The sequence below is a fragment of the Lipophrys pholis genome (assembly GCF_963383615.2).
Source record: "Lipophrys pholis genome assembly, chromosome: 9".
In the NCBI taxonomy this organism is placed as follows: Eukaryota; Metazoa; Chordata; class Actinopteri; order Blenniiformes; family Blenniidae; genus Lipophrys; species Lipophrys pholis.
The window spans coordinates 11,521,702-11,548,204 of NC_137639.1; the positions used below are offsets into that span (position 1 = coordinate 11,521,702).

At 40.3% G+C, this 26,503-nt stretch overlaps 1 protein-coding gene across 1 annotated transcript in view; it reads left to right on the forward strand.

The window, feature by feature from the left end:
• Window positions 1–15,282: 15,282 nt before the first annotated feature.
• col14a1a (collagen, type XIV, alpha 1a) overlaps window positions 15,283–26,503 on the forward strand; it is a 147,384-nt gene continuing 136,163 nt past the window's right edge. Inside the window, exons 1-2 of the mRNA XM_080470929.1 lie at window positions 15,283–15,420; window positions 17,075–17,190. Coding sequence (XP_080327055.1) covers window positions 17,097–17,190 — 94 coding nt within the window. The 5' untranslated portion in view covers window positions 15,283–15,420; window positions 17,075–17,096. The remainder of the gene's footprint in view (window positions 15,421–17,074; window positions 17,191–26,503) is intronic.

Sequence of the window (26,503 nt, forward strand, 5' to 3'; positions counted from 1 at the left end):
GAAACTAGATTTGTAGCCGGAAACCTCTTCAGTAACAAGCTGCCAGAGTTTAGAAGACTTTGTCGAAGAAAAGAAAAAAAAAAACTACCTAAATTTCTTATCTCTTAGAGTTGTTCTCGAACGACAATTTTTTTTTTTTCAAAACTAATGCATTTATTCCTTTAAAAAGCTGAAACAATAAATATCTAATGATATCTGTGCCAAATAAGTCCCTGAACTGTAATGGGAGCTAAACAAATGTAAAGGTTTAGTGTAGAAAGTGAATTGTTTTGAGTTTTTGTTTATTCTCTGGCGTCAGAAGAGGAGTAGAATGACAATGTGAGCACTTAAACAATCGATTAAAGCAATAGTTTTAATTGACAAAAAGCACTTGAGTGACAGAATCTTTCTTTGTCAAGGGAATTGGACAACTGAGTACTGATAAATGTATACATGTACATATTACTAGGGAATTACATTCTGACATCTTTCATTTTAAACTAATAAACAATAATTACCTCCTTATTGAACGAATACATTGAGAGCAAAGCCTAATCATAGCAAGTAGGAATTTGTACAGTAAAATCTTAAACTTTGAGGAAATCAAGATTTCATCGGATAGATAAAATAATGACAGTTTAGAAAAGGTGATTGAAAAGTTTGTAATAAGTTGTATTGTTGTATGTTGAAAACATTGAAAGATTAGGGAGAAGGGTTCCTAAAAATGAATATGAAAAACATTGATTTCCTCTCCTGCTTCTCGTGGTTTCCTGCCAGGAAGTTTGTTTAGTGGTGTTCCATTTTATTTTTAGTTTTTTTTTCACAAATACAGGGTAAACATTTTATCTTTTAATTTAGAATGCAATAGAATTGAGGACAACATTCGAAAACATGTCAAAATGGATCATTCACACGTCTAACAGTAAGCATTGAAGAAACAAAAATAAATTTAATGAGTGACTGGAAGCAAAAAGTAAAAGTTTCTATCTCCTGTCAAGCTCCAATGTCCCGGAGGACAAGGCTGTTTTTGTTTTTATTTTCAAACCACCTAAATGCACGACAGCAGTTTGTTTATGACCCAGTTGTTAGTATTACTGTCTTATGTTCACAGGGTAAAATACACCTTCTCATCATTAAATCTGCATACTGCGAAGAAACCAGTGCAGCCCTATAATGTGACCTTTTCAATGCTCTGGGAAGCACAAAAATTTAGATTTGAAACTGCAATTAAAGTTTTTCCGGGAGCTGAAACGACCCTGAAGAGAAACTTTTTGAAGTTCACCGAAACAAGCTTGAGACTCACAGGGAATAAAGTACCGTCTTACACACCTTCAGAATTAATTGTACGTTTCTAAACCGATTAGACCCACGTGCATGAACCTGCTTTTTGAGTAGAATAACAGCATGGATGGTTTAGTCTCCTATTGCTCACGCAGTATGTCTGTAATCCTGACTGCCTGTTTTAGTCCTCACTGCACTGCAGAGTTTAGTCCTGACGTGAACATTTTACTGACACGTTCAGCACAGACGCAGTTTCGTGAACCTTTTCCTTCTTGAGATCAACCTGCAGTATAATCTCCCCAGATCTTCAATGAGTGACTCTGTAAACGGCCGCTGGCTGTCCTCTGTCTTTCCGGTGGACACGTCGCCGTGTTCTTCCTCCCCGTGCTTCGATGTAACGTTGCATGAGTGCTGTAAATATGTGCTTATGTAGATTTGTCTCCAAATGACCATCTATTGACTCATCTGGCGAGTTTTCAGATGTAAAGTAAAACTTTTGCTTTCAGAAGTTCTAGATTTCCACTGATTCCTGCACAGCTGTTAGATTTTCCTAAAGCAGTGGTCGTTTAAATAAGGGGGGATATAACGAGAAGAAAAACCTGTAAAGTCGTGTTACTTCTAACTTCACGTTTATTTGTGGCAAGATGCATTGATTTTATTTGTGTGTACGTGGGTAAGTGGGCTTCATGGTGGTGACTTCACTTCACATTGAGAATATTTCTGCTTTAATTCTGGGCTCGTCTCTGGGTATCTCTATTCTGGGTTCTGTATCATGTGCAGTTTGCATGTTCTCCTCATGCCTGCACTTTTAAAGTTTGTTTTCAAGCTAACCTCTCCCCGAGGCAGGAGAGCCAATCGTTTATGGCCCAGGTGTTAGTTTTCCTCCGTTAAAGAAAAACGTGCGTTTGAGTTTTCATGGTGACCCTAAAATTGCCTGCAATGTAAGTTGTTGATATTCTCTGTGTGTTGCCTCATGGCGTCCCTCCTCACATTGTCAGCTGGAATCGGCTCCATCCCCGCGACCCGAGGCTGTATGAAGCTTTATAGAAGATGAGTGGGTTTGATGCTCCACTGCCACAGTGTTTCTTTGTTGTTGTTTTTTTTTTAAACAAAAAATGGTGCAAGATATTGAAATTTTAATCCAGAAGCGAGACGGGTCACCCTCCAACACTTTGAGACCCGCAGCCCGATAGAAAAATAACAGGACTTGATCATCTGTATAAAGAACTTTATCAAACGTTTTTGCAGTTTTTTAGTGTCTGCTGGTCCCAGTCGCTGATCTTTTGAAGACTTTTCCACTTATTATTACATGAATCCTGCCACACACTAATTCTAATTAATAATTCTAATTTGTACAAATGCTCAATACAGAAAAAGTACAGGGATACAAGCGTCTGTCTTCTCCCAGCTTGTTTCTCTCATTAAATACTCCAGAGCAGAGGTGTCCAAACTTCCTCTTCCCATGGCCTGCAAAACCTTTTAAACTTTGTCCTGAACAAGGCAGCTTTGCAACAAAACAAGACCAATTAAAGAAAAATGTTGCTGCAGGTGACCAAAAATGGTAAAAACCAAAACAAGCGAGTGCAGAAAATCCCCCGTGGCTTTGCTCTTGGTGGATCTCTCTCGATTGTGGCCCTCTGGGAAACGTTTGGACCCTCCTGCTCTGGAGCGGTAACTTCAGTTCTTTCAACCTGTGGGAGGATCTGTTTGAGGAGGATTTTGGTGGAAGATGATGTGAGGAAGTGTGGTTTTGTGTGCTGGTCTGTAAATAGGATGATGGTCACAGCTGTTGCTTGAAAAATCAAAATCTGAAGGAGTCAGGGAGTTTGGAAAGTTTCTTGGTGCCGGATTGGTTCACCGATTGTTCCCCCGAACGTGTTTGCCTTACGATCTGTTTCTGCTGCTAGTCAAAGGTTGATGCTCACTGATTCTCTTCTCTCTCTGCTCTCAAAATGTTTGTGATCTGAGTTTTGCATCGGTAATACTCGTTACTCTGGGTCAACCTGCTTCAGTTCTATCGACAATCAGTGTTTTACAGATACTACCTTTTAACAGGTCGGCAGTGTTTTCAAAAGTCATGATCGCAACGAATGTATTTCACCACTCTTCTACAATGTGCCGTTTTATACTTCAAGGACTTGTACATTAAAAGGGATTCTTTAGCTTTGTGCCCACATCATGAGGCCAGACTTCAGGGGCCCAATCGTTTTTCAGCAGGTACAGCTGTGTGTTTTTATTTTTCTCCACGTTTTCAGACCGAAATATCGAGTTTCACAACTATATAAGCTCACAGTGCCAGTTTGCTTTGGACATTACATCAAAATGTTCTAATGTATTAAAAAGTTGATTAAGTGTTGAATAAACAAACTGATTTGACGCTCTGCTTGTGAGTCTTATCTGCAGGGCTGTGCTTCCGTGCCTCAAAAACCAAAATCAGACTTCAAAATATAGAGATTATTATGCTTTTGCAAAAAAAAAGATTGTTAGGCATGTAAAATCCCAACGGATGTTACTTCCCGCTAAAGCCAGTGCTGGCCTTATGCTACCACCTGCTCCTTTTCACAAATCAATGAGTGAAAATAATTTTAATCAACGTATTATTTGTAATTAATGTATATTAAATACATTACTCTGTCAAAAGGATTGTAACGGATGCAGGTTCAGGTAAAACAAATTTACCATCGAGACATACAACGAGCTATTTTTTATTAAATCTTTATATTTTATAGTCACATGATGGAAAGGCTCCGTCTCTATGTAGTCTTCTGGAAGTGAAGATCCCACCTTCAATGTTCACATTGATAAGATCAGAGAAGTTACATTTCCCAAACTTTCCAAGAGTCTTATTTGAAGAAAAAAAATCAATTGTTATTGATCGGACTTGTCAGTCCCTTAGATTCTTATTTCACACAACAGAGGGAGAAGCTACACCACATTAATCAGTTCAGTTGAAAATAACGGTCTCAGCAAATCCAATAGATTTGACTCATAAAGAACAGTTGTTTTTTTTATCCCTTGTTCAGTCTCAGCATTTCATATCATCAGTCACATTCACCAATTTCCCGTGATGGTATATATAATGGATACAACTTATAAACTCACATTAGTGTCATCAAGTGGTATGTAGGGGCAGTTCAACTTTCATCAAGTAGGTAAATTACACCATTTTACATAATGTACTTTGCTCCTTTAAGGCTGAAGTTGCTTCTGAATGCACCAAAGATTTCACTTAATAGCTGCTGAAACCTTTCTGATCTGCATCTAAGTAGCCAGTAAGTTAAATTTTTTACAAAGAAATATCCTGTGTTATATCTGTACTCTTTCAACATAGTCTAATTTCTATTGTTTGTCTGAGAAATGCATTTCCATTGCAGATAATTTCAACAGGTTGATTGACTCAAAATGCATGTAAAATGTGTACTTTTTTAAATTAAAGAAATTTTCCTTAGTATTTTTGGAAAACAATACATTTATCTTATTTTGAATGTGTGTATAGTGACAGCTGTCCATCTCTGTAGTAACTAGCAATCGTGTGCCTGAGCTGCACTTTGGCTTCCGGTCTGCTCTACTGCAATTTCAGTAAAAGGTGGTCGACCATGACGGATTTAAATCACACAAAGCAGAGATTTCATCTAATAAAATGAAGAGAAATTTCAATACAGGCTCAGACCTTTATGAGACCTTTAATTTAATTTGCCCCCCTGCATTTTCTTTTTTAATATTGCATCCTCTCATACAAGGAATTTCATTTCTTATTTCATCTGATACCAAAGGAAACTTGAAAGAGGCAAAAAAAAAAATTATTCCCCCTCAACTTTAATATGTTTCTTTCAAATTGGCTGAAAGTACAACTTTCTGCATCTTTTCAGCTTCCATTGAGGAAAGGAGGTCACCACTCGCCCACCAGGTGTGTAGAATTAAATTCTATTCCAGTCGCTCCTATCCTAAAGAGACATCGACCTTCATTCTGATCATTTTGAGGTTTCCCCCCTGAAGCTAAATTCTTTTTGCCCCCTGTGCCCTGTTGAAGACAGAAAGACCTTCACATCAGATTGACCTGCAGTTTCAATGACCACGATAGTTAATGCAATATCTGCACTACCACACAGTTCCCACCAGGGGGTAGTATTACCCTGCACTATTCCTTCAAAATAAACCAGCCAACTGTTTAATTTCTACACTGCTTTATTATAAAGCCTGTTCAGCTGGAGCCAACCCCAACAGGTGGATGGATGGCAGGATCGATCCCGGACAGGTCACCAGTCCACCACAACGCATATACAAGAAATATTATAGCATTATTATTATTACATTATTCTAACACTTTATCAGGATACATGCATTTGATGAACTCCTCAAACTCAGACAGATTGTACATCTTGATGATTTTTCCTATAGAATAGAAACAGTTTGTGCTTGTTGGTTTGCATAAAAAATTGGAGAAACCTGTAAATCTACTGCAGGTATTCTTTATTTCACCTTTGTCGTTGATGTATTCTACACATATCATCACTATCTCATTACATCTTTCCCATCATCTGTTTTACGTTGTCAAATGAGATTATTGCTGGTGAATGAACTGATCATAAAAAATTAATCCATTCATTATCTGCTTGGGTTTTATAGACTCAATTATTAGTTCAAAGACCTGACACCAGTCATTTCATCTCATCCATCCAATCTTTACAAAGAATACCCCCAGGCACACTCACACACTTGAAGCCTCCTTACCATATTTCCTGTTTCTGAGTTTTTCCAAGATGCAGAGATAAGAGTGCCTCATAACAGCAGCAAGTCTCTTCAATGCAAGTGCGTAAATGTATTTATGTGCCCCAACATTAATGGAAACATGGACTTACACACACAGACATGCAAACACATGCGCGCAGAAATGATTTCCACAGAATCCTGAAACTTTGTTTTGTTTTTGCTGAATAAAACACAACAGAAAAGAAACCAGGGCATGCAATTTAAAGCAGGGACACAACCAATCATGGGATATGTTTATTTGCAAAGCAGCAGTGCAAACTGTAGTGCTGGTGAGCATTTCTATTTTAAATTCCATGAATGTATGAGAGCAAAACGTGCTGCAAACAATAATGATGTTTTCGAAAGAGCAGTGAGCATACTTATTAGCAGATTTTGTTCTTTTTATGAGCCCGCAGAGACTAATGTGTTAATACAATGTGACGGAGTTGCATGCATACAGATTTGCAGTCCAACTGGAGCCAGCACACTAATAATATACACACTCTAAAGGCCTGAGATGAAATTATTCACTGAGTGGCATATTTTACTGAATAAGCTCATAACAAGATTTGGGAAAGCCCAGTTGGTCCAATTAAAGTAACATCAATAAAGGCGACGCAAGCCAAGATCATGTAATTAATACTCATAAAAAGTCTCTATCTTGTGACAGCAACAGCAGCCAGTGTAATGGAGATAAGTCAGAGATGTAAGCTGCATTGGTTTCAAAGACAAGGAAAACACACTTTCTTCCTAATTCCTGTCTTGCCTTTGCTTTTCATATCAGAGTGTGCTTTATCGTGGTTAGAAGTAATGAAAATTGTCCCACAGCCAAACTTCATTATAACAAAAATTAATTCATCCAATCATGCAAGACCTCCAAACCTGCTCTCCGGTTTGAAAATTGCTTTGGCTTTACACAGATGTGAAATGCACATGATGACTGCACCTTTATGGGTTTACCAAATACACTGTGGGCTTTATGTCTCTGAATCTCCCCTCTGCTTTCAGCCTGCTATTGTATGCAGAACATATTCCAAGATGTCACAAATGATCAGCAAACCGCAGGGGAAAAAAAATAAAAAAAATCTTTGTCTCAAAGTTCTCCACATTCTAATAAGAAGATATCAGTCAATTATGATATTAATATCATTTCCACATTATACCATTTGTTACATAATGACAGAGCAAATAATGTAAAAGGAAAATTCAGTGGAACTGTTTAATTAGCTTTTTGACAGAAGGTGCCAGTAAATGTGACCGCTGCTGTGATTAAATAAAGGTTATCAGTGGGATCCCCTGCAGGGAATAGAGAACCTTTTGATATGAGAGCCAAAGAAAAGAAAAGACTGGTGCAGTTGAAGAAAAAGAAATGTCTCTGCGCTTACTACTCAGGGTGATGGGATGAATGCCTTTGAGGTGTGATTACTGTGTTTTCAAGAGTATTGTCTCCTGTCCTTCACTTCCCTCCCTGCGGGCGAAGAGCTCAGGACAAGTCACAGCAAGAAGAAATGTTACCCTCCTGCCAAATGCTTTTTGGGCTGTGGCTGCAAGCTCGGCGAAATTGGCTGTCCACTTTGGCAGGAAGTAAAATCATGCTTATCTCAAGTACGATTTTCTTTCGGGAACTTTATTTTCGATGAATTGATGGGAAAGGTTAGAAAATTTGAAAAATAATGCATCCTATACTGTGTGCACAGAAACGATATAGAAACGTAGATTGAGAGAAATGCAATATATAGTTTCTTTCAAGCATTTTGCCATAGATCAAGGTCCAAATTCATACATTTATTCCTTTTAAGATGAATTTCTGTGTTACTGCAGGCACAGAATGTCTGCTGTGACTCCCACTGCTTTCTATAGCGTATATTTTTGTAGATATAGCCATGAAGGTAGATCTGTAACCAGGATTTTAGTCACAGTTCTGATGTTTATTATTCACACCTATAAAGTCCATAAAGACATATCTGATCTCAACATTTCCTGATCAGCACTAATGCTAATACTGCAAGCCGTTTACCTGTTTAAAAATGGCAAATAGAGAAGCCACGGAGCGGCAACGTCTCCACTCATCTTACATGTATGGCCTCTGTGAATGTAAGAGATACCTTTGGTCATGAGTGCTTAAACAGCTGCCTGCTGCCTTGAATGAGCTGTGAAATAAATAACTGCATTTTCCTGAACAAATCACCTCCATCCATGTGTTTTTTTGCCATGAAAAGTTGCATAATGCATCATGACCTTAAGAGCTGTCAGGTTAGCGGGGCTCTGAGAGCGTGAGGCCCGGTACCAGATGACCCGCTGTCTAATAACTGCGACCAGGGAAGATAATCAGAAGGCTGTGGTCACTTCTGTCTGCTGCTGCCCTCATATTAACCTGCTGCTTGTTATTAACACATGGCTCAAGAGCGTGTGTGTGTGTGTGTGTGTGTGTGTGTGTGTGTGTGTGTGTGTGTGTGTGTGTGTGTGTGTGTGCGTGTGCGTGTGCGTTCACAACTTTGTGGGGACCTTAATCTTTTACACACTTACATTAGGGCATATGTCCCCCTTGTGGGTGTAATGTAATATGAGGTGAATCATTGTTCCCTTTCTTTAAAGTTTGATACTTGAGTGTTGAGGTTGGACCAAATACAGTTCGGTGAAGGTTATTGGAGTTAGGTAAGTAGTAGTTGTGGTAGTTATTGCTGAGTGAAGTCTGTAGGAAATGCAATCCCCTCGCAAAACTTCTGAACTGCTTTAAAGCAGACGTTGCACCACATTGCACTGTTACACTTTTTTACACTTTTTGAAATACTTGTTTCTATAAAACTGTTTGTTGTTGGTTCTGTGTTGCTTTCAAAAGTGCCAACAAAGTTTCATTGAAGAAATGCGATGACAATGAAATACATGAAAGTGCGCGTGTGCGCGTGAGTATTCACGTACACACATTCTTGACACTGTGTGCACCTTAATCTTTGTGGGTGACATGTACCCTAATGTAAAGTGAATCATTGTTTCTTTGTTTTTCTTAAGTTCAGGACTTAAGTGTCAGGATTGGACTGAAAACAGCATTGTGTTTGTTATTGGAGTTTGGTAAGCTGTTTCTGTGAAGTGCCAAGTAGTAGTTATGGGAGTTATGGCAGTGTTAAGTGCATGAAATGTAATGCTCCAAATCCCACTGAGAGATGAGTAAGTGTGTGTGTGTGTGTGTGTGTGTGTGTGTGTGTGTGTGTGTGTGTGTGTGTGTGTGTGTGTGTGTGTGCGTGTGTAACACTGTGACCTGGGAAAGCACCAAGGTTATCGGTGCATCTTGAAAATCTAGGGTATGGGGCTTCAGGTGTGTGTGTTTTTGTCCAGGTGTGACATTTGATAAAGGGGAGGTCTTTGTTTAAATTTGTCAATAAGAGTGTTTGCTAAGTGCAGACTGAGAGACCCAGAGGAAGGTGAAAAGGTAGGACTGTTGTGTTTTCAGTGTATCTGTGACAAGAGTCTGGCTTGATACTCATGACCAGTGAATAAGAAAAAGAATGCACTAAAATGAATGAGTTTTAATCTTTGTCATATTTATGCGATAACTCAACTTTATCTCTCACAGGCTGCAGATTGATGCCGTCTGATAGGTGCTTGTCTTTCATCGTCTGAAGCTTAAACATTAGTTCTTATGAACACAAATGAATGGGTTCCTGCTTCCTGGGAGAAATCCTCTGCTGCACAGGAAACCCAGCTTTCTCTGTTTGTCCAAGCAACAACGGCGGCATGCTCCTTACAATTATAGTAAGGTTGAGGAAATACAAGTGGCTGCAGTATAGTTTGATCCTTTTTATTATTACAATATGTCGCCCCAGTGCAAACAGGGAGTGGTAAACAGCGGTGTGATGACTGCTTATCTCCACCGACATCGCCACAGACGAGGTTTATGTGGATTATCATAAAGGATTGTGCCCACGGTACAGAGCAAATCTGGGAGGTAGAATCTGCCTGTAAAACTATTTTATCTAAAAAAAAGATTTTTTTTTTTTGTGCAGGTAAAACTTAGCATTCACAGAACAGTATATATATATATATATATACTGTATATATATTCCAGCACCACCCAGGTTTTTACAATTGAAAGGTCTGTCGCATATCACCTGCATGCACACACAGTCGGACAGCTGAACTAAGCGGCACCATTCTTTCCTCTTTCCTGAGCTATAAAACACAGTGTTGTTGGAGGTTAAGACTAAAACTCTAACTTTCTTCACCAAACTATTACAAGCACTGATCCAACTTTGTTCCTGCTTGTGGAGTTTTGCTTGGACATTATTTAGTTTTCCATTAAGCAGTTCCTGTGATGTGTGGCAGTGACTCTACCTGATCACTAACAGTGTCCCTGCAGTCTTTTTCACAGATTTCTGTTGCAGTGACTTTAGAAACTTTGCGATGCATCACAGTCGGACCATATGGTGCAGAGCCGAATGACCTGTGGATCAACTCGACCACGTGAGTGATACATTTATTCAGCAGTGCCACAGTGGAGAAGGGCAGCGATGATGGAAATGTACACAGAAGGAGGATAAACAGATTAGGAGCGAGGTGAACAAAGAGGGAAAAGGTGGACAGAAAGAGAAGGGAAAGAGGGAGGAAGTAAAACAAAAGAGGCGAGGTTATGAGGTGAGGAGAGAGACAACTTAAAAAAGCATGCTTGGAATAAATGAAACGTAGACATGAAGGGTGGACAGTGAAGAGGTTCATCCAGCGGCCAGGTCTCGAGCTCCGCGGGCCCGTTGAGTCTGTACAGATGAGCTGTCAGTCGAAGCCCACCTGAGACTGCAGTGACTGCAAATCGAGAATAAATTAAATCAAGGTTTATTATACATTATTGTTATTTAAACTACCTATTGTGGCTTAGGTTAATCGGTGTTAACACTGTCCAAAGTGGTCTGTCACATTGTCCCGGTATTAAATTACTCACAGCGAAGAGGCACACATAACCAGGTAACCTGACAGTCGTCTGCCACTGATCAACCACTCCTGAGAATACAGATCAGAAGAGGTGAGCAGCGGGGGCACCCGGACCAAAGCTCAAAACACACTGTCTTGATTTTGATTTGTGCTGGATGTTCAATAAAAACAAAACAATGTTGGTCCAGAAACATTTAAGGTTAATTGGAGACTATAAATTGCAAATAGGTGTGAATGTGAGTGTTTGTCCTCCTGCTACCCGGAGTGGAAGAGAAAGTAGAAGTGTTTGTTTATCACAGAGAACACCCTTCAGAATATTTTTTTCTCTCCATTCCTTGATCCTTTAACAAAGTGCAATATACATGTGCTCCACTGATTGTCTGTTATTGACAGTACTATTAAATGATGTACAAGTAGTAAATCCATGGGAGATAACCAGATGCATATTGTATGATGATGTGATATTGTCGGATTGCAGGTTTATTGACTAAACATTCTTTTCCCTGAAATGTCTGTCAGAGCTGTGCAAATATTGATCACGAAAGAGGAGGAAAAATCTCCAAGAAGGAATGTATAAAAGTAGAATTGGATTAATTTGATAATCCTTGTGAAAGTTGAGGTGGTGGTCGTTTATCTTCATGCAGATTTGTGTTGATAACATCCGGCCTCTCTCAATGAGGAGCGGCGTCCACAAGCTTTGTATTTGTTTAGTGTGTGGTCTGCGGCAAATGGGCAACAGATGAAGGTCAGGTCGTCGGCAGAGCGACCGGAAGGGAGGAAGACACTGAGAAGAAAGAGGAGGAAGGAGGGTGGAGGACAGAGAATCCTTATACACATGATTATAGTGTTTATGGCATCTGGACAGTTGTTTGGCTAAGCTTTTGTGTGTGTGTGTGTGTCTGTGTGTGTGTGTGTGTGTGTGTGTGTGTGTGTGTGTGTGTGTGTGTGTGTGTGTGTGTGTGTTATTAGCATTTACTTGTCTGTCTGTCTGTGTGTGTGTGTGCTCCAGGGACACACCTGGAGTCGTCAGTGTCTCAGCTCAGCCAGCCACGGGCATATTTCACCAGCTTCTGTTTCCCATGACTGGTATTCTTCTCCCCTCAGGGTAAGTCACAAAGTTTCTCCAGCAGCAGAGGAGCCGCGTACACATCCTGGATTACAAAGGGCACTCCAGCCTTTATTCTCAGCCTCACGGAGGAAAACTGCAGGTGCTGTCCGATCCCTTGTGTTACTCACTGTTCTTTAAAAATGTTATTCTGCATTTGGGATGTTTCAGCTCTCTCATCAAGAGTTAAATGTGCCAGCGATATAATTTTATTGCAAATGTAAAGCTACAGCCTGGAGATGTTTGGGTCTGGCTAATATAAAGCTTAGACAGTCAAGGGAACAGCTGGTCTGGTTCACAACCCACCATAAAACCACCGCTTGTCATTTTTATACTGCAGAGCAATTTGAACAGATGACCGTGTTAATAAGGGAGTTTTAGAGGTGCTGGGAGGTCTTAAGATCTGAACAGAGCGTGCTGCAGACATACTGTTTAAACAAATTCTGTCATGAAAGACATGAAACATTAAGGGTTTCCATCGCTTTCTAAGAACCCACAAACCAAAATTCAGATCAGGGAAGAGAACTGAAAGATTTGACCTTAAAGGCAAACTGAGACACTGCATAAAATGTACTCAGTTACAAGTACTATTCTCAAAAAAGTATGACTACTTTTTAAACTACACTAACTCGTCAAAGCATATTTCTCAGATATATAATATAATACTACTGTTTTTTGAATATGTGAATAAATGTATTTATAAAGCAGAACTACTAATTCCTAAAAGAATAAACTACAAAAGTGCAGATTGATTGGTATGAATATTAATTCAAAATGTGGGCGTTTCCGGTGTTGACTTTGGATTTTAAAAGGGATGAAGTAGATCACATGGTGTCAATTAAACGTAAGTATGAGTAAAATTACATAGTTGAAAGAAAACACTCATACAAATGGCTTCAAGTACCCCTAACGCACATCTAAATTGCTCTATTGTGAGTGTTTTATTCCTGTCATCACTGACTGTATTGAATTTGGAGTGGTTTCACTTTTGTAGCTTCCATCTTGTTGGAGCTCTGCAGCCATAAAATGACAAGTTTTAATTATTTAAATGCAGGAATAGTTATTGCTTAATCTTAGATTTTAATGTAGTGCACATTAAAACACTCTTAAAAGTAATATGTGAATCACATTGTCAATGTAATGAGGAACCTGACCTAATTGAAATCTTAACTAAACATCCAGAAGTTTTAAAGTCCAGGGAGGGGTTGGAAATTTCCCACTTTCAAGTTGGGAGCGTTCATGTCAACACGAAATAGTGACTGGTTTCCCAATAATTGTCATTATTCTGCACATATAATGGGCAGAATAATGACTAAACTCTTTGTTAAGCATGAAATAAGCTGAAACGGTGCTTGAGAAGTCAATAATACTTATGAATGAATACCTTTCCTTTTACAACCTATCAACACTATGCAAAGTGGTTAGTTTTACCTTTACTGTGAATAGGTGAGAGTAATAGAGAGTGAATCCTTAAGAAATATAAAAAAATCACTAAGAAATCTGCTTCCAGCAGCTCTTTGAAATTTACCACTCGTGTGGGGGAAGCTCCAAATTTCACAAAGTTCAAGTATCTGTAGCTGACAACTCGGAAAGGTACCAGATAGTCAACAAAACAAAACAAAACAGATTAGAACTCATTCCCACAAAATTTAGAAGGTAAATGAAAATGTTCATGTAAAATGAATGATGGATTTCATTCTTATACACATGAAAATAATTACCGTTGTTTTTGGCTGGGAGCCACGTAAATATGTAAGTTATGTTAGTGTGGGTATTTTCACTTTAACTGTGACGTTCTGTTCACTACAGAGTTATCACGAAGAAATACTATGTCCATGGTTATAAGTATTCATCACTACATGATCACTAATTTATAAAATCACAACTTGGTAAAGAGTGTGTCGTGTAAAAAAACTAAAAAGCTCCCGTTCAGACTTTTAAATCTGCATTTTGTAGCTCAAGTTTGTTATATTAAAACAAAGGATTGATTTTTTTGTTTAGAAAACACATTGCCATACCGTAACTTGTATTTCCTTTTTTGTCTAATAAGTGTGTTTTAAATGTATAGCTCTTACAGTTAAGTGACAATGCAATTCAATGTGGCTATAAAGTTTGTCAGGATAGCATTTTCACTTCTGAGTAGAAATTTCAGTACTCTTTCAGCCTCAGAGTGCTTTTAATTTTAATGATAATATCCCTTTCTGTGAAATGACAATACATACACTAAACAGCTCTCCAAAATGTGTCACCTTCCCAAAAGTTTCAGGTTTGATCAGATTCAGTCATTCATCACCGAAACAATTCCCACGGCCCTGAATGGATCTCTGGTCTCAAGAGAATTTTGCTGGTATGAAAATGTTTATCAAATCCACTTCAAAAATGGTTTATAAAATATAGATATGGGGTTGAGACATCAAATACATAAGAGATTGAAAATATATGTTGTATAAATTATGTTCAGTCAGATAAAGACAATGATAAAAAAAAAAAGAGTTTGGAGAAGTAACGTACTGCCATGTCAGAGTTCCAGTAATCTCTTGTTTTAAGAAACGAAAAAGCAAAAACCTTCAAAGAGTTTTTTATGCAACAAAATGAAATTGTAAACTTGAACTGTTCCGCGAGTGTTTTTTTTTGTTTTCCCTCTGATTGTTTCCTTTGAAACTCCAACTTGGAGCTGAGAGGTGAAAGGCTGCCTGCGTCATCGTGCCTTTAACACGGGAGCTGGCGGCACGGACGCGCACCTGCTGCGAGCGCGCACACACACGTTTGCACAAGTCAGACACACTCACGCACGAGCTTTCAGTCATAAACAACCATTTTGGTCCTTTAACGCCGCAGAGTAACGCCACAACAAGTCCCACCGTGACCACATGGTCCGCACAGGAGAGTTAGCCGATTGGAGACCTGCAGGTTGGCAGAGGAGGATTTTTGCGCAGCGCCACTGGTGCGCGTCTCTCTCTCTCTCTCTCTCTCTCTCTCTCTCTCTCTCTCTCTCTCTCTCTCTCTCTCTCTCTCTCTCTCTCTCTCTCTCTCTCTCTCTCTCTCTCTCTCTCTCTCTCTCTCTCTCTCTCTCTCTCTCTCTCTCTCTCTCTCTCTCTCTCTCTCTCTCTCTCTCTCTCTCAAATAGATGAAGGCACGGGTTGGGACAGGGAGGAAGAGCAGGAGGGCGGGATGGCAGAATAAGGAGGAGAGAAACACCCACTCCGGACTGACTGAATTGTATCCGGACGGAGAGAAGGAGTGAGAGAAGGAGAAAGAGGGGGAGGAATAAGAGAGGGGGACGTTTTGGGAGGCAGCAGCGGCAGAAGCAGAAGCAGCAGCAGCTCTTGGTGTTCAGAGGATTTCCCTTGGGGATACAAGGACGCTTTGAATTGATGACTGGAGAGGTATGAAAGGAGATTTCATTCATTGCGCTGTTGACTGAGTCAGACTCAGGTGTGCGACACTGGAGGATTCCGAACCGGTCACTTAATTTGATGAAATCTGATAGTTTGACCCAAATCTGGCCGGGAAACTTCAATTGAAACAATCAGGAATACTTTGAAATTACCTCCGGGGGGACACGTTCAGGCTGCGGTCAATGGCTCAAACTTGCAGGCTCACAGGCAGGTGGATAAATCTAGTTCTATGTTGATTAGTTGCCCCCTCCAGAATAAACAGTTTCATTCTTTTTTCCGTAGCTTACAGCATATAAATATATATATATATTTTTTTTTTTCTCTTAATTGAAGTGCTTTTCGGATCGTTTGTGGTCTTTTGCTATTTTCTAAATTGGATTCAATGTGTGCGCCCAAAGCATTCAGCCTTAAAACCGCACGCGCACTACAAAAACAGGCTAAATGTAACGTGGGTGACGCCTAAACCCCGGCGCTCATTTACTAATTGCCAAAAGTGGATTGTAGGAAAAGCACGCGATCTGAGGAGAGGAGAAACTTTTCGAGTAATATTGGAAAATTACGGGGAAATTCATTTAACAGAGCCCAGCTGTGGGAGTGCCTCGTCTCAAATTAGAGGGATTAACCCTAATTTATTTGTCTGGGTACATTTATTTGTTGCATTGTGTGTGTTTCAGAAACTTATTCCAGTTTATTCTTGTGATTCTTTCATTCCCGGCATGTCTTCTCTTTAAAAATCATCCCTTGTTCTTGGAGTGTACACTCTGCTCTTTTGACCCTGCTTGAATTGAAGGAGTCAGATGTTTTTTTTTTTTGTTTTTTTTCTTTTCAGTACCACCACAGGACTGCTTATACACACGAGAGCCACACTCAGCTTGGAAACTACTTTTTGTTGCTGTTTCATTCGCCGTGGTGTGTTTCCAGGACAGAATGAGATGTCTGCACATGTCTGATCCCCTCACCTGTGATAATGAGTGGGCAGAGTAGAGAGGACAGGAGAGCAGGTGATGGAGGAGATCAGGAGAAGAAGTGCGAGGAGTGGCGAGATGAGGAGGAGGAGGAGAGGCTGCAGGGAACAAAAAGTGAAGGGTGAAAGGAGGAGATGAGATAGGGGAGAAGAGGAAAGGTGCTGGTGTGTTTGCTCTTTTAGGCGGACAATGGCACTCGTGAAATGTTCCCACTCTGGACTGTCAGTCAAGCCACTCTGTCTTTCTCTTCTCTTCTCTTCTCTTCTCTTCTCTTCTCTTCTCTTCTGTTCTCTTCTCTTCTCTTCTCTTCTCTTCTCTTCTCTTCTCTTCTCTGAAACAAAGTGCTCCACTGTTTCGCCCCCGGCCTGCTCTGAGTAGGCGTTGGGCTCGGCTGCTGCTCTGCTGTCAGTCTAGACCGTTTGCTCTGTAATTGTGAGAAAAAAAAGGCGGGTTTTTAGGCACAAATGATTCCATATTAGTGAATCGGAGCTGTGTGGGTAAGGTGGGTCTCGCTGACCCATAGGGTCCCTCTGCAGCTGAATGGCATCCATAGTGTTTCCATCGCTGAAGTGTCCCATTCTTTCTCCTTCTGTCTGCTCTCTTTTTTTCATTCTTTCTGCGGCAGGACTTAGATTTTGCTTCACTTTTTAAACAGGATGTCTTTTCTGTTCTTGCAGGTCTAAATTGCTGGTTGTGAGGATGTTGTCAGCGAGGCAGATAAGGTGGTGTGTTTGTGCTCCACTGGTGCTTCTGGCCCTTCTTTCTTACTACCCGACTAAGGCACAGGGTCAAGGTAAGCGCTCCTTCCTCCTCTACAGTCATCTCTCCTCCCCTCCTTTCCTTTCTGGCTGTGCCTTTACAGGAAGTGCCGGTCCTCTTTATCCGCTAAATTTCTCTCACTTTTAAGTTTTGATCCATTTCAGATCCTCAGCCATCCGACTTAGACCACAATGATCCCCCTCATTCTCGTCTCCTTTATTCCCTGAAGCCGTACTCTGACCTCTGTGACCTCCGCTCTCTCTCCACATCCCTCGTCTCTTCCCTCACCTGACCTCGCTCCCTCTCCTGCTGCTCCACCTTTTCCACCTCATCCCTGCCTTGTTTCATCTCTCCGTTTGATGTGCGGGCTCGGTCCAATCACACTGCATCACGCTCATCTCATCATCATTGTGCCATCTCACCCCGGCAGCGCGGCAACCCTCTCAGCCCCTCTGCCAATTGCCGCCACGCTTCGGAGGGGTTTTAATAAATGTGCTGTAACAGTTCGCTTCGTGCTGTGACGATTTGCTGCGCAATGGGCTGCACCATACATCACTTAACCTCACCTCAGCAAACCTGAGTCTTATCAACAAGCAAGTTGCTGTCTGCTTTGCATGAGAAATGTGACCAGGAGTTTTAATCGAAATAAGACTTACAATTGATTTCCCAATATTATGTAATTTAGGGGCTTTATCAGCATGTTGGGCTTTAAAAAGAAACAGATGTGTTTTTTTTGTTTTTTTAATGAATGAGAACTGGGTGCGCTGACACATGCTGCTACCTCTAATGTCTGATTCCACTGTGATTTTATTGGTTCCAGTGATACATTTCCCCAAAGTAATTTTTTATTCATGTAATCAAGGCAAAGTGTTAAACTGACAGATGTTGATAATATTTCTACTGTAGGATGTTTTCTCTTAGAGAATGTAGTCCATTGCAACAAACGGATCTAAGGCTCCTTTCTGAATCGCATGGCTTCAGTGTGTGTGTGCGTGTGTGTGTGTGTGTGTGTATTTTGGACAAGTGTGCAGTTGCATTTGGCAGCTTGTACAGAGGGTCAGAACTACTTTAGCTGTTTGGATAGCGATCATATGAAAATGACCCAGAGGAACACTTAAACATTTAGCTGACTCTGCTCTGCTGTGTGTGTGTGTGTGTGTGTGCGTGTGTGTACGTGTGTGTGTGTGTGTACGTGTGTGTGCACGCGCGTGTGCGTGTGTGTCTGCGTCTGCGCCTCACATTCCTTCCAGGATGTGGAGTTAGAGGAGCAAGGAAGCAGCAGGTCTCAACTAAAGGATCGTTACACAAAGTCTCCAAAGTTGCTTAAACTCGATAAACCACAAAATCCTTTCAGTGATCTATATAATAGCTCAATTAAAAGATTAATCTTACTCTAGAAAATAATGCGTTTGAAGATCTCCCAGAGGTCCAGTAATCTTTGGTCATACGTCGGGATTGGATGGAGCTGCTTTGTGTAATTTACTGACCTTAATGAAAAACACTTTCTTTTATATAGAAAGGGTTTTTCTTCAGTCTTTGAGAGTCATTGAGACCTTTTTTTTTCTGTTCTCTTTCTTCTCATGTTTCCCACTCTTTTTAATCTTCCAGTATTTTTTTTTGTTTTTTTAATCTCTTTTTGTCTATTCCGATCAGCACTTCCATAGCTCATGTTTCTTAATCGTAGAGTTAGAGGCAAAAAGCAGGATCCCACTAATTAGTTAATGATTCGGTAACAGTGAATTAGAGCAAAACACATATAACCTCCCAAATAATTTGGGTGTATACCTCCTTCAATCCCTTCATTAGTCAGCGTGCGATAATAATTCGTTTCTGTCCAGCGTGTCCCAATAAGCTGCAACATCTGGTCAGAGGGGATTTGAGCTTGAGGATTAGTGTGTATTCTACCCAGGCAGGATGTTTGTATACACAACAGAACTGTCTGGATATTGTCCGAACCTCTCTCTTAGCCAGCCTAGGAATCGGAAGGTTTACTTTGTCTTTTAGTTTAGCTGAAAGTAAGGCAATCACAATATCAAAACAAGAAACGCCATTTTCAAGCAACCTTTGCAGAAAAGAAGATGATAAATCATCATCTTGAGAAAAAAAAAAGCACCATCTTTCATTTAGTATATATGGGGCGTTAAACATCTGAACCATTTCTTATTCCAAAGCAGCACAAACTTGGGCGGTGAGCGAACCGACGCGGCTGGAGAACTTATCAAACATATCATCAAGAGCATGGCTGCAAATTGCCCTCTTGGCAGTATTATATTTCTTGTCAGTCAACTTTCCTAAGTTTTGTTGAAGTGCACCGTATGTGAGGAAACCAGACTGACAATGTACAGTCTGTGCTGCACACGAAGCCCCGGCTGCATCACTTCTGTGCTCGTCTGTCTGACCTGTGCGAGCGGCTCTGATGCTCGTATTCGCTGAAATAGAGTGTGCAACAAAGTGTATCATTGTTTCTCTCACGAGCTGCTTCCCCGGCCTTGAAAAGTATTGAAAAGGGAAATGTAAATTCTCTTCTGTGTTCCAGCTCAGAGGGCCTTATGAGCGACCTGTGTTGGTGTTTACACAGCGGTAGTAACAAAAGTAGGACAGATGGCTGAAAGATACCGGACGACGCTGATCTAAACTCTGAATATATTTTCAGATGAAAATATATCTGATAATCAATTAGGTACTTGTTATGAACAATAATGGAGGAATTCCTCAGTCACTGGATGTATGTGCAGAGTGCTATTTGCTTGGATGGGTTGAATTAGCAAACTGGACAAAATGGCTCAAACAGATTTCTTTTAAAAGTGAAGTAAAGTGGTGCAACTCTTCTCAAAAATGACACAGATAAAGGCATGCTGGGATCATTTCTATTGGTCATCCCTCACCGCAACCTCCATCAAGCCATCACCCCTCCTTTTTTATCAGAACTTGTCCTCTGTGTATGCATGTGCTCACCGTGTGCACAGTTAATTATTATGATGGCTGATTGGCTGACAGCCTGGGTCAATACCACACTTCAGGCCACATCACAACGGCTCAGGTGCCCCGGATCACTGAACAGATATGTTGCAGTAGTATGTGCTTGAGTGGTAAGTGTGTGCGGTTAGAGGGCAGCCCGGTGAATCAGCATGAAGTGAAAAATGTTGGCCGGTAATCTCAGTTATAATGAACAGGGAGAGGAGCCAATGATGAGAAATCATTTATTCATAAACAAAAGAGAGGATGAGATGAAACAACTTGTTTTGAATTCATAAATTGTGAAATTATCTGAACCTCGACCACTGTCACTTTGCCAGTGTTGATTTTAATCTGGGTTTGTCACAATCATCAGCCACTTAAGACTAAATGGGGTATTCACTTGAAGGAGATGTGGAGAGCAGGATTTGCTCTAATTCTGCCCCTTTGTTAAGGTCAGACAATGCACAAAAAAATGTTCTGATTATTATTATCTTTTTATGAACTGCTGAAGATTTCAGAAGAATATGAGTGTTTGGCAAGGATTGGCGCCACAAAAAAAATGCACAGTTCCCCTCTGCATTTACAGCTCACTCAACATCAATATGCACGCACAAGCCAAATTACACAGTATGGGCACCACAGCGTGGGCACAAAAAGTGAGTGTCAGGTGAAGTAGCTGCAGAGTGAAAAGCATGAAATAGACTACGAGCATTTTGGAACATAGATGTGTTTCCTTGAATCACAGAGTGGAACGGTGTGCAGAGCCTGAAGTGACTGAGGGCTGAGCAGATATTGTGGAAGTATATGATTGTGTGAATCAGCTGGAGACTATTTTTAATTTTTTTTTTCTGGAGGAGAAATAGTTCTCACATACAGCTTGTTTGAATTGAAATTGTACCCGGTGCTGCGTTTTTTTTTTCTTTCAGTTCACCATTCAAAGTGAGCTATGCCAGGAATAAATAGGGTGACTCGTATTATACAGTCAGGCCAAGAAACTAATTTGAGCTTTCACATGGACCTTTCCACCTCTTTAATCCTTCACCTTGTATTCTCACTCATGTTGAGAAGCCGGTTTCATTCATTTGTTGATGACAATATTCTACATCTTAGCTCAACCTGATCGAGCTAGTTCTGCCACAAAGCTGGAAAATGCATTGACTTCAAAAAACATTACAGTTCTTTAAAGCAACAGTTCAAATATGTTTTTCTGGAAAATATGCAAATAAATGTCTGTGAGAGTATCTTTGAAGACGTTAAAGGGATAAACAAGGTTTTTAATTGTACAGCACTGCTGAGGGCAAGAGTAGATTCATTAAAATATATTTAATTTGACAAGTTGTTTGTATCGAGAAGAGATCGTCCATCGATCTTTTATATCACTATATTGCTGTTTCCAATTCAGGATTGTGGGAGGCTGCAGCTGACACACACACACACACACACACACACACACACACACACACACACACACACACACACACACACACACACACACACACACACACACACACACACACACACACACACACACACACACACACACACACACATACACACACACACACACACACACACAATTAACATCAAGTGCAAAGGTCCAAGGACCCATGGGAGACAAACTGTTCAGAAAAGCCTCAAACCAGGGATCATATCACTGCTAACGACCAAAATACTGAGTCCTGATACTGATCGTAAGAATGCATGTATGTTTGCTCTGTGCAGTTGTTAACATTGCATTGAATTGAATTACAGAAACTCATATTTTTGTCTTTAAGTTGTTGTTTTGCAATTTAACTATCGTGTCCAATTATTCAAAACACCTGTTTGAAGTCATTTTACTCATTGTACCCATGTGGAGTTTACACTACGTGATCTACCTTCAAAAGCGTAAATCACAACTGATTATCTCCTCAATCTGCGAGAAGGTTTATCGTCCTTTCAACAATGAATTATTTCCTTATACGTTTGATTACATTTGATTTGTGTAATTTCTTTATACTTTATTGTTTTTCTGAGAGATGTACTTTCAACTTGAATATTTTCTACAGATATGAATGGAATGAAAAGCAACTTTTATGTGACCATCATCAAAAACAATACTCTTTATTGTGATTGAATATAATTTAGGCAAAGTAACAGCAGTTGTTCTTGGGTTTATTTCCCGTTTGTGAGTTGTTGGCTGCCTGAGAGAGGTTTTCTCAATTTAAGAACATGCTCGTTAGATCAACTGGTGATTTGAATGTACAGCTCATAAAAACACAATGTCAACCTCACTTGATTTGTTGACTGATGATGTGGTGCTGTGTGCTTGAGTGAGAATAAAAGGTGAGAAATAAACTTGAAATGATTATCTGTTCTGGTTCGTATCATAGCTGATCTGGTTGGAGGAGGACTATGGCTGTGAAAGACCAGGCTGAATCCTTCTAGAGTGCAGCAGGAAACTAGTTCTTATGTCAATCAACACAATCCTAACCAATGAAATTACGCACATGAACAAATGTTTCAGCTTGTGCTTTTGCTTTCTTAAGTGTGTTTCTTTAAAAGAATCAGTATTTATCATTCAAATGTATTTTAGTCTTTTGTCCTTGCAAAGTTATCTACCTTCTAATGACTGCTCAGGACACAGTGGATTTGAAGATGGATGATCTGTATATCTGATCAAATGTTGTCTTCTCATATCAACCTGCAGGCATAACTAAACCTTGAAGTTAATCCTGACTTGCTGTTTTCATGTTTTCATGCTGTTACCTTTCAACTGTTCCAGAGATGTGAGGCCGGAGCGGATCCTCAGACTTGTTTAGATTTGTTTAGTGGAGAGACACAGGGGATATCACGTGATAAACATTAATATTTAGCTTCTTTGTTTTTCGTGCTTTTGTGATCTAAATGACTTATTTGTCTTTGTAAAGAGGGTGCATCTGGTATCTTCATTTTTCACTTTTACTATTATTATTTGCTGGGATATGTTATCCTGGTTGTTTTCATCAGTGTCCCTTTCTTAAGTGCATTGAGCATGATATTTAATTGAAAGATTAGAGTTTGAAAAACAAGAACAACGATAAGTTAGAATTGTCCATTATCACACAGTGTAACATTTATTTCAGTTTTTTTTTTTTACAGACAAGAACAGCCACAAATATCATCAACAAGTCTAGTCCTACACCTCCTGTTCAAATAATTTTCAAGTTTAAGTTGTATGAGCTGTTTGTAATATAATAACAACTATACATGACGATTGACAGATATATAATGAATGACAGTCTGTGGCCAGTGATTTATTTCTTTAATTCTTTTTGCATTTATGCAGAATATTCCAGCTCCTTTCACCAGACTGACCATAAAACACACTGTTGACGTTCACGTCAGTCTTCTGTACAAACTTCGCTGCAGACAGATGAGTATTGGTGAAAGGGTCTCTGGAGTAGAGCCGATCTCTCACTTCAGTAAGCCATGAAAAGGAAGGGGAAAAAAAGGTACTAAGTCACTAAAGCAGTGGAGTGGAGAGCAGGAGAGGAGAAGATAAAATGAAATGAAATGATAAAAGAGCAGAAAAGAGGTAGAGAAGGAAAGATGAGAGGTAGAAGGGGGCTTAAACCCTAGGATGAGGAGGGAAGATGCGATTAAAGAAAGGACTGTTCCATAAGAGCAGCTGAGGAGATAAAAAGGGAGGGAGAGAGAGAGAGAGAGAGAGAAAGAGAGAGGAAGGAAAAAAGTCCGACTGGATTTAGGTTAAGTGCTATCTCGGTGAGCAGAGTCGTTTTTGTACAAGCAGGATGCCGACTGCACTGAACGGCGTGAATTGCGGCGCTGAGCAGGCATCAAACACATGCACGCACTCGTACACACCTCCCCCATGTCCCTCATGTACAGTACAGTGTCTGCTGGTGACAGAGTGAGCCAGCAGTTGTCATCCATAAATCCTGAGTATTAGAGAAGCCAGTGTCGCCTGGATGCTCACGGTGGAGTCAAGCTTATCTGTAGAGAGGAGAAAGAACCCAAGCAAGAAAAAAAAGAAGAGTGAAGTGCAGGAGAAAAGATGGGAAAGAGGAGACAATAGGTGAAAAGGAAGGGATGAGAATGGGATAATTATAGGGATAAGAAGGGGTATTCCAAAGAGGGGTAAGGAGGAGATGGTGAATGGTGGAGAGAGATAAATGGCAATAAATAGAGAGATTTAGAGAAAACCAAGGCGAGGCGAAAACACCAAATAAAATGTTGAATCAGGAGATTGTTGAGCACGGATGAGCAAAAAGCAAAAGATTTGGAGTAGAAAGGAATAGAGCCGAAGAGAAGCCAGAACTGGATGCTGAACCAAGCCAGAAGATGGTAAGAAGAAGTGAACCAGAGTTGTAGGGATGGAGAGCGGAGATGAAGTGAAGCAGTTTACGGTTTCCACATCCAGCAGGAAACCCTCCCAGCTTCCCCATATTCCTAATCCCGGGAAGAGTCGTCTCTTCTCAAACTGGGGCGTCAAGCTGTGCTTGTATCGCTATAACCCAGATAATTCCAGTTCATACTGGGCTCCCAGTTAAAAGACTCTTCTGGTTCCTCTTCTGGTCCCTACAGAGTTAGGAGATTACTCATGTTCAGACTGGAAATCAGAGCCTTTGAATTAGGGCTGAGCCGTACGAGGAGAGAACGTGTCAAATGTCATTTTTGAAGGGATTTGTATAATTTTCACTGCGGGGGTTTGTACTTTTTTTTTTTTTTTTTTCTTCTCCTTCACCGAGCCCTCAGTGACTCAGACTATTTATTGGAGCTAAAATGTGTTGCTGCACAGTCGTCACAAAAGTCCTGCCAAATGGTTGAGGCTGCATTTACTGCCTGGCAAGGAGTTCATGTGAGTTGCGAGTCGTACCTCTCTTCAGATAATCTGCCCTCATCTGCACTCTTGAAGGTCAGAGCAAGTTTAGCCATCCTGTCAGGATTTGTGTGGTATTTCCTCTAATTATTTTATTGTGAGATGCAGAGACGGGATGCATGGTGTGTTCCACAAAAGCATCTTGGCACTTAAATCCAGAGAGGAGGAGTTCTTGGAGCATATTTATGGCTGTACAGTGGTAAATATGAACAGACGTGGGGGGACTGTGAAGGGATAATTTATATCCGGGACCATCGTGTTCTAACAGCATGTGCAGCTATGACAGTCCTGTTCTTTAATTATAGGTTCTGTCTCAGGTATTGCCTCCAATTTATAGATTCTGACATCGATCCACGTCATAGGATATGGCTACAGGTGCCTTTTTCAGTTTATACATACATTTTCTGTGTGTGTGCGCGTGTGTGTGCGTGTGTGTGTGTGTGTGTGTGTGTGTGTGTGTGTGTGTGTGTGTTCATTGAAATGCAAAGCAAAGATCAGGACAATTTTCACTGAGTTATTAGTTTCCTGTCTGCCAACTCAATTCACCGACTATCAAGCCCACTAAATGATACCCGAGTACTAATCTGCCCAGCTCTGTCACAGACTTAAATTATTCATGGGTTCTTATTGTGTGGAGTAATTATACCGTTTCATTCTATGCATTTTTAGTATTTGATTGGTTGCATGGGGTGAAAGGGAGCACAAGGTAAAAACTGTGAAGTTCTGCAGTGCGTGTGGAAAAAAAAAATCAAACAGCTTCACGAGGCTGAGGAACAGAAAGTTCAAGAAGTTGAAGCAAGTTTTGTGTTCATTTCAAGAACAAAAATATCAGGATATTTGAGAAGAAATGTTCAAAAGCTGAACTTTTCAACCTTCATCAATGATTGATTTTAGTGGAGATATTATGGAATCCGACAGTATAATACATTTTCTCTTTTAACACAAGCCATTTTAGTAGATTATAATAAATAGAATTCAATTTTATTTTATTTATGTAGCGTCAAATACAATGTCGTCATCTCAAGGCACTTTTACAAAGAAAAACTATTCCACTTGAACAAGCACAGGATACAGTGGGAATAGAAAAGCTATTTTTTAACAGAAAGAAACTTGCAGGACTAAACTCAGAGGTGAAGACTTTCTGCTGTTCTGGTCGGAGATAGGAAGAGACAAATGGAGAGGACAGACTGACAGACTGTGAGGAGTGATACAAACCCTCATTAATGAAATCTGAAGTGAGGAACAATTATTCAAACTTAGCTTGAGGGTCTATGGCAGTGGTAGTTTGGAGGTCATAAAAAGGCCCTCATGGTTGCAGGTTTGAATCCCGCTGCTGACTGTGGCTCTCTGAGCCCCAGCAGCGCACTGCCCCGTAGAGATGGTGTAAATACAGAGAACTTATTCTGCTGTACAAGAGTTGAATGTTTGACAAAGTAAGGCGTTGTACTCTTACAGGTGAGATGAGCTCAATATTCACACATCAGCTCATTTTGAAATAGACTGAAATGAGGCTTCGTCTCTGTGCGTC